The following is a 9,254-nucleotide window of genomic DNA, read 5'->3' on the forward strand; positions in this document are numbered from 1 at the left end:
GGGATAGGGTGGCTGGGTGATAGACATTGGGGAGGGTATGTGCTACGGTGAGCGCTGTGAATTGTGTAAGACTGTTGAGTCACAGAACTGTACCTCTGAAACAAATAATACATTATATGTTAAAAACGAAGAAGAAGAAGATAGCAGCAGGGGAAGAATGAAGGGGGGGAATCGGAGGGGAAGATGAACCGTGAGAGATGATGGACTCTGAAAAACTGAGGGTTCTAGAGGGGATGGGGGTGGGAGGATGGGTTAGTCTGGTGATGGGTATTAAAGAGGGCACGTTCTGCATGGAGCACTGGGTGTTATACACAAACAATGAATCATGGATCACTACATCAAAAACTAATGATGGAATGTGTGGTGATTAACATAACATTAAAAAAAAGAATATATAAGGGATGCTGTAGGAATTCTGGAAAAAATGGGAATGATTAGGCTGAAGCAGTCAGAAAGGCATCTTTTGTGCAATGGGACTTGAGTTAGGCTTTAAAAGATGCATAAGACTGGATAAGGCTAAGTGGAAATGAAAGGCATTCCATTTCTAGGAGGAAAGCAAAAGGACAGCTTTGGGTGAGTTTCTGGGATTGGGCTTCCTTTACCGGCTTCCACTTCCCCATCTGCAAAACGAAAGGTTTGAATTTGCCTATTATAAAGGTCCAGTGATAACATGGGGGGGAGGGAGGTGGCTTGACATCTCATCTATTTAATCCACTTCAAAGATAAAATATTTGTTATACTTCTTTTAGAGACAGAACAGTCTTCTGAATCTTGTTTTACAATGATTAAAATTGCACATTACAGAAGGTCTTGCTTTTGGTTACAGTAGTTTGGACAGTTGTAGATATCACCATGTTAGGCCCTCCCGTGAAGTTTACATAACTAGCAAACATGTCACATTTTGGTTTTGGAGGGAAAATGAACATGCCTGTAAATTACAGGGCAAGGTAGGTGGGTGCACTAGCTCACATACATATCTTGACTTCACTATTTTGTGTGTCTCGGTTGGAAGAGCATTCTTTTGGATGAAACATTCAAACTAAACCTGCATCAGAATATAATTTCAAATACTGAAGGTTTCCTATGAGAAAGGTCTGTTAAAGATATACTAGAGAACTTTTAGAATAAAGATTATTTATTTATTTATTTGAGAGAGAGAGAGAGAGAGCATGGGGGGGAGGGTCAGAGGGAGAAGCAGATAAATAATGTCTAGCCTATTATGTTTGGTTGTTTGATTCTCAAATGTTAGGCTAGATTTTGGTGAATTTAGAAGTGTCTCTCTGTGTGTGAGTGCGTGTGTATATGTTTGTGTGTGTGGCTGTGTGTGTGTGTGTGTGTGTGAGAGAGAGAGAGAAAATATAATTAGATTTTAAAATGCTATAAATATTTGAGTCTGTGTCTACTAAATATGCAAAATGTGACTTTGAAAAGAGATGGACAGTGTTGCAAGATGGATGAACTTTGAGAACATGCTAAATGAAAGAATCCAGTTATGAGACCACATATTCATGTGATTCCATTTATATGAAATGTACAAGAAGGGAACATCCATAGAGACATCCATGGAGGAAAATGGGGTTAATGGGGTTCCTTCTTGGGTTCATGAAAATGTTCTAAAATAGATTGCAATAATGGCTGTACAACTCTGTAAATACACTAAAAACCATTGATCTGTACTATTTAAGCAGGTGAATTGAATGGTACTGTAATTATATCTCAATAAAACTGGTATTAAAAAAGAGATTGATGGGGCGCCTGGGTGGCTCAGTCGTTAAGCATCTGCCTTCGGCTCAGGTCATGATCCCGGGGTCCTGGGATCGAGCCCCGCATTGGGCTCCCTGCTCGGCGGGAAGCCTGCTTCTCCCTCTCCCACTCCCCCTGCTTGTGTTCCCTCTCTAGCTGTGTCTCTCTCTGTCAAATAAATAAAATCTTAAAAAAAAAAAAAAAGAAGATTGACACAATTAGGCTGCTTAAAGACAGGAAAACCATACTAACGAGGATATGACGTGTCAGGGCAGAAAACACTTATTATAAGGATCTGTATTGCAAGAGACAAACTACACTCCGAAATCAAAAGGGTTTTGGAATATAAAGGATTCTACCTCCCGGTCAAGTGTGAGCCCTTGTTTGCCACTGTCATCGAAAGAAGGACAAAGTGCTTTGATATACCACAAAAGAGATTTCAATGTTGCAAAAACATTTTAAACAAATCAAATAAGCCAGAATCAGAACACAGATAGCAAAAGATTATGTATTTCTTTTTGATACTTTTGGAAAAGTTTAATTACGTAACTGTATTGGTTTAAAGATTTAAATCGTGCCAAGGTTTTTAAAACAAATTGCAGTTAGGAGATCTGGTCTAAATAACCAAGAGGTTCCTTAGAAAGTGTCACAGAAGTTTCATTTTGAATCAACAAACATCTCTGATAATTCAGAACCAAGAATGCTTTCACTGTTTGTTTATCAATGCCATAGGGTCACCCAGACAAGGGTGTAAACAGAATGTCAAGCTATCCATTCAAAGAAGCATTCTTGTTCACAAATTGGGCAACATTATAGGAAGATACATCTCATTTAGTGGATGGAATGGAGTAGGCCTATAACTAACTAAACTTAACTAAGCTTTTTAAAAAGTTTGAAATATTTGGGAGTCCTCTGGAAAGGACATCATGTGAAATGAGATCAGCCTCTTAAGGAATATTCTAGCTCAGGCGTCAGCAAACATTCATTATCTATAAAGGGCCAGATAGTAAATATTTTTGGCATATAGTTCCTACTCGACTCTGCTATTGTAGTACAAAAGGAGCCACAGACATTAAATAAACAAATGGGCATGGTGGTGTGCCAATAAAACTTTATTTACAAGAACAAGCAGCAGTAGATTGGGTTGGCTGTTGTAGTTTGCTGATGGACCCCTGTCTAGGTTCCTGTGTTTGCTCCAATATGGATTTGGCATCTGGATGTATTTGTGTTCTTAAACGGATATTTAAGTAAGAGTTAGTTCATGGGGCACCTGGGTGGCTTAGTTGGTTGTGTGTCGGACCCTTGATTTCTGCTCAGATTGTGATCTCAGGGTCGTGGGATCGAGCCCCATGTCGGGCTCTGCGCTTAGTGTGGAGTCTGCTTGTTCCTCTCCGTCTGCTCCTCCCACTCTTTCTCTCCCTCTCTCTCAAATAAATAAATAAATAAATAAAATCTTAAAAAAAAAAGTTGGTTCACAACTGGGGATATGAAACTAGATTAAGATAGAAATTAGCACCCTTCCCTTGTTACAGTCTTAGGTCTTCACAATCTTTAATACCAAGCAATAAACAAATGGTTACATTCTACTCTCATTTCTTTTTCAACTTTCAAATTTGAATATAATCATGATGACAAAATTTCACCGAGGGAAAAAAAAATGACAACATCTACAATGATCCCTTATTGAGCTCTTCAATGTGGCAGGACTTGTACTAGGAACTTGATGTATATTGCATCATTTAATGCTAATAACTATTCCATGAATGGACATATTATTATCCCCATTTTCAGATGAGAAAGCTAAGGCTTACAGAGTAAGTAAACTTTTACATAAGGTCATTTGGCTTGTAATGCAGGCGCGGGGTGGGGTGTGGGAGTGGGGAGGAGAGTATTCTATCTCTGCAGCCTGTGATCAGAACCATAGGGTCTTTCGGCAATGTTCACTACTTTATCCCAAGAAATAAAGCACAGGAACACTGCTGAGTGTTTCACTTCTTCTCACTGCCATGGAAAAGTGGTTAGCCCATTAGGGTAAGCAGGCATGTTTATTACAGTAATGCTTAATCTAATGTTAGGTGTATATAATAGCTTGCATTTATTTTCATAATTCTATACATGGTGTCTTCTTTCCACCAAATGGCACTGTCAAGTTTAAAGAGTAAGTCAGTGGATCCATGTAAGAGCAAAGTATGCCAATGGCAGCAGGAAGAATATCATTCTATCTTCCTCTTTTGTAATATTTGTAGGTGATGTCTAGGATTAATAATAAAGATGTTTTAGTATTATGAAGACTGGAAGCAAAGGGTGTTTTATTTCGAGTCTATATTCTACAGGGTTTTAAAATATAGGATAATTTTAGTGAAAAGTTTACCAAACCACTTGTTTGTTACAAATACAAAACAGCAGATTTTCAGTTTATCCGCTAGGCGGGATGTAGACAGAGGCATAATTTCTCAAATTTTCCCCCAAATACACTATTAACAGCCCAAGTTGTCTTACCTGATGAACTCTGAATTACAGGTCGCATAAATCATTGTGTTTATGGAGTGGGTGGTGGGGGGTAGTTTTTAGCAGCTGAAATACATTCTAAAATAAGTGTTGATAAAAACACCCATAGTATAGGGGCGCCTGGGTGGCAGGGCCGGTAAACACCCGACTCTTGGTTTTGGCTCAGGTCGTGATCTCAGGATCCTGAGATCGAGCCCCGTGTCTGGCTCCGTGCTCAGTGAGGGGTCTACTTGGGTTTCTCTCTCCCTCTGCCCCTCCCCTTCTCGCAATCTCTTTCCCTCTAAAATAAATAAATCCTTAAAAACCCACCCGTAGCATGTAGCCAACATTTTAATTTTATTTAACATAGGGCCTCTTGAAGTATCAAATTTAAATAGCAAGATAATTTGATAATTAATATGATTGAATTTTTAAAAAGGATTTTATTTATTTGACAGTGAGAGAGAGAGAACACAAGCAGGAGGGGCGGCAGGCAGAGGGAGAAGCAGGCCCCCTGCTGAGCAGGGAGTCCAATGTGGGCTCAATCCCAGGACCATGGGACCATGACCTGAGCCGAAGTGAGATGCTTAACCGACTGAGCCACCCAGGTGCCCCTATATCATAGAATTTTTACATTATAGACCATCTCCCTCGCTTTACAGATTAGTAAAACTGAGGTCCACAGGAGCAAAATGACTTGCCTTAATCTTTTGGTTCTTTCAAAATCCTTTTATAAGGTTACTTTAGGGTAGGGGCACCTGGGTGGCTCAGTCGTTAAGGGTCCGCCTTCAGCTCAGGTCATGATCCCGGGGTCCTGGGATCGAGCCCCACATCCCTGCTCGGCGGGAAGCCTGCTTCTCCCTCTCCTACTCCCCCTGCTCGGTGTCTCTCTCTCTCTGTCAAATAAATAAATAAAATCTTAAAAAAAAGAAGTTACGTTAGGGTAGCATCTTTTTTAGAAGAGCAAAGCACTTGTTAGCATTTAATGAACCCCCCCCCCCTTGGGTTTAAGCCACCCGGGAACAGGGCCCCCCCCCCCCCCCCGCCCCGACTTAAATCTTCTCCTCAGCGCATCTACTGAAGAATTTGGCCTTCATGATTACAGGCTGTTTGGGGAGCTTGCCCTTCCCCAAAACTTTGTAGTGGCCCGATCGCACCACATCAGTGATAGGAGCTGCCCCAGTCTTGTTTTTGGCAGCATTTCCTCGTGTCTCCTCACCGACCAAGGTCCCCAGTTTATCAAGGTTGACAGTTGGGCAGAAGTTCTGGTTCCTCTTTACGTGGTCGTGATGCCTCAGACCAACTCTTCCAGAGTAGCCTGGGTGATACTTGTGGAAGCTGATCCTGCGGTGACGCGTGCCGCTTGCATGGCCCCGGCCTCTTGGGTGCTTCCGGTGCTTGCGCACGGGGCCGCGGCCAGGGCTCCCGCGGCCCCGGTGATTCCGGGTCTTCCTGAGTGTGGATGGTGTGGCGGCAACCCGGCCGGAAGAGCTAGGGTGGCATTTTGTGGATTTTAATTTTATTTCTATGTAATTCTGCTTTTAAGTGTGGATTTGCAGATGTGCTCGGCATTGCCATAACTCGTGCCATGGAGCAGCGTGGGGTCCCTTCCCGCTGTGGGGTTCCTGGACCGGGGAAGTCAACGAGAGGGTCCGCACTGAAGTCAAATAGCCGGTGGGGTATAAGCGCATCTCCAGAGCCTTGCGCCTTACACAGCAAAACCAGGGCCAGGACTGACCAAGACCAGGAATTCTGGCAACCAAGAGAAATGCAAAATTCCAGCTTGAAGGAAGGGCCTAATCTGAGCTGAGGGTTTGACAAGGCCAGATAAGGGAAAGGCAACCTGAATAGTATCTCAGCAGAGCAGAATACCCCAAGGAGAGAGGTATAGGTAACAGATTGCAAAAAAAATTGGAAGTACTTCCTTTCAACCCAAATATGAATACCAGCCTCTCCGACCTGCCAGCAACATATGATTATGTGTTGGAGCTCCCCAGATGCACAGAATGGATGTGCAAGACTAGAACCGCTTGTTCGGGCTGATTTCTTCTGTAAAAGTTGTCTTGGGATATTTAAAATAGTAATATACATCATTCTTTTTACCAGAAATGACTCAGAACATTAAGGTCTTTCCTATGCTTTATTTTCCATTTTGAACCAAATATAAATTTTTAAAAAATGAATCAATACTGCCATTAATATTTATATCAACCCAGTTTTTTTGTGTGTCTGTGGAGAAAAGAAAATTCTCTGAAGGATGGAACAGCTCAGCCTCCAAAGTGCAGGTCAGAATATTGGGCTAATTGAGTGCTTATCAGTAGTAGTATCATTTTTCCCAAATGTCTCTGAGCATTTTATAAATAATTAGAAATACAAATTCAGTTTCTAAAAAGGAAATTGGTGCATAATTTATAACATGTATATGATGTGTGTGAAAGCATGAAATATTATATAAATTCAAGAAATGCATAACCATTAGTAGGTTTTTTTTTTTTCCAATTACTTTATCTAAAATGAAAGTGCAGTGCTCAGAGCTAATTTCTGTTTTCGGTTATTCCAATTAAAAGCCCTTAAATTAATTATAATGCTTTGGTGCTCCACAGAAGTGAAATGTATGCTTAAACATTTAATGTCTACAAACGTAAAGCCAACATCTTAAACCTCAGTGCTGGGTACAATTCTTTTCTGTGATCCCTAAGATTGGTCATTTCAATTACTGCCCTGAAGGCTACAGGTTTGCACCACTTAGCAACTCAATCTTTTTTTTTAAAAATTATTTAAAACAATTAATTAACACATAGTGTATTATCAGCAACTCAATCTTTGTTGCCAAACATTTTCTTTTATTTTGTAGTACTACTTAACCTATCTTTAGATCGTTTAATGAGATGTAATTTTGTGAGAAACGAGTTTTCAAGGTATATGCAGATCTTGGCAATGCTTTTCAGGATATGTAAACACAATACAGGGATGATGCAATGTCAAGGTTGCCATTCTTATTTGGTACTTTTCTCCATATTTGCTTCAGATTGCTGTTCTCTCATCATTGCTTGGGTTCTGGCTTATTGTCTGGAAAGCTGAGCAATAAATATTCATGATATTTTAAAGTAATTGCAAGTAAAAAATGGCTGCACTGAGAATCAATTGTAATTCCTTCTTGGATTTTCTTCCCTCTCAACATTGTGGGGTCATAAGTTTCTAAAAACTTTAAAAAGTTATCATTGTACCTGTTCCAGGACCATCTTGGAAAGGCATAAAAAAGGAATGATTTCTCCTTCTCCTAAAATCAAATGCAAATGATCCGATACGTAAACCTTAACATGCAAATTAGTGAAACAGTCCACAAATTTTCTGCTGTCCCTTGCACCCCCTCCCCACATTCCCTTCTATTCTAGCCCAACCAGAAATTTTATCATTTCCCAAATATGCCTGTATACCTATACAATCCAGTTTGGGGGAGTGGAATGGAAAACACGTGTGTTTAGGAGAGAGTCAGAACTTGGTTTGAATCTGCCTCTTACTATCTGTGTGGCTTTGGGAAAATCACTTAGTCTCCATATGCCTTTGTATCCTCTTATGAAAATTCAGAGAATTCGTACTTCAGCACAGTGCTCGGTATAAAGCGTGTGCTCAAATAATTCCTATTGAACGAAGCGTCTAATATAACATATACAGTAGTGTCGGTAGATAGTACCTCTTCTCATTTCCCCTTTGTCCCCTGTGAGTTCTGCTGTCATGTTCCTTTGTTTTTTTTTTTTTTTAAAGATTTTATTTATTTATTTCAGAGAGAGAGAATGAGAGAGAGCACATGAGAGGGGGGAGGGGCAGAGGGAGAAGCAGACTCCCCGCCGAGCAGGGAGCCCGATGCGGGACTCGATCCTGGGACTCCAGGATCATGACCTGAGCCGAAGGCAGTCGCTTAACCAACTGAGCCTCCCAGGCGCCCTGTCATGTTCCTTTGTAAACTAGCAAATCCCCAACCATTCTTCACGTCCCACATCAAATGTCATTTCTTTGGAGATGACTTCTCCAGCCCTTCTAGGCAGACCAAATGGTTCCATCTCCGCATTTCCATAGCATCTTACACCTACCTCTCAGAGCACTGTGTTGCCATTGGTAATTTGTCTATTTCCCCAACTAGGTATAGGAAGTTCCTTTAGGGCCTCGATTTTACCTCATTGGGCTTTGTGTCTCTATTTTCTAACGGAGTTCCAGGTACATGATAGAGCGACTAAATGTTGAAAGATGAAGAGACTGAGCTGTCTGCCAGAGCTTTCCTAGAATGTAGGATTTGACTATACTTTTTTTTTTTTAAGTAATCTCTACACCCAACGGGGGCTTGAACTCACGACCCCAAGATCAAGAATCACAGGCTCTAGCGACTGAGCCAGCCAGGCGCCCCTTGACTATACTTTTTTTTTTTAAGATTTTATTTATTTATTTGGCAGAGAGAGACACAGTGAGAAAGGGAACACAAGTAGGGGGAGTGGGAGAGGGAGAAGCAGGCTTCCAGCGGAGCAGGGAGCCTGACGCAGGGCTCGATCCCAGGACCCTGGGATCACGACCCAAGCCAAAGGCAGACGCTCAACGACTGAGCCAGCCAGGTGCCCCTTGACTATACTTTTTAATTCACATATTTTCCCCACTAGACCACGAAATCTAAGGGAAGGCCTCTTTCCTTGTATTTACAGCACTGACCCAGTGCCTGGCTCAATAAATGTCTGTTGAATTAATGTAGGCAAAATCTGTCTTTAGGGCTCTTCCTCCTATTCTTTTTTTTTTTTTTTTTTAGATTTTATTTATTTATTTGACAGAGAGCGAGAGAGCACAAGCAGGGGGAGCGACAGAGGGAGGGGGAGAAGCAGGCTCCCCGCTGAGCAGGGAGCCCGATGTTGGGCTCAATCCCAGGACCCTGGGATCATGACCTGAGCTGAAGGCAGACACTTAACCGACTGAGCCACCCAGGCGCCCCCCCCCCATTCTTTATTTGAGTAACTCTCCTCCTCCCACTTCACAGGATCCTT

The 9,254-nt window shown here is 41.6% G+C and overlaps 1 protein-coding gene across 1 annotated transcript; it reads right to left on the reverse strand.

The window, feature by feature from the left end:
* Positions 1 to 5,282: 5,282 nt before the first annotated feature.
* LOC110576323 (60S ribosomal protein L27a-like) lies at positions 5,283 to 8,344 on the reverse strand. Its single transcript, XM_021685475.1, has 2 exons — positions 8,322 to 8,344; positions 5,283 to 5,721 (listed from the first exon to the last, which is right to left on the reverse strand). The coding sequence occupies exons 1-2, from the start codon at positions 8,342 to 8,344 to the stop codon at positions 5,283 to 5,285; spliced, it is 462 nt and encodes a 153-aa protein (XP_021541150.1).
* Positions 8,345 to 9,254: the final 910 nt, after the last annotated feature.

This window comes from Neomonachus schauinslandi, chromosome X (genome assembly GCF_002201575.2).
Source record: "Neomonachus schauinslandi chromosome X, ASM220157v2, whole genome shotgun sequence".
Taxonomy (NCBI): domain Eukaryota; kingdom Metazoa; phylum Chordata; class Mammalia; order Carnivora; family Phocidae; genus Neomonachus; species Neomonachus schauinslandi.

Coding starts and splice junctions, on each gene's coding strand:
- LOC110576323 (XM_021685475.1), bottom strand. CDS start 8,344: ATGGCAACACAGTGCTCTGAGAG. Junction 5,722..8,321: donor GCAACACAGTGCTCTGAGAG/GTAGGTGTAAGA, acceptor ATGCCACCCTAG/CTCTTCCGGCCGGGTTGCCG.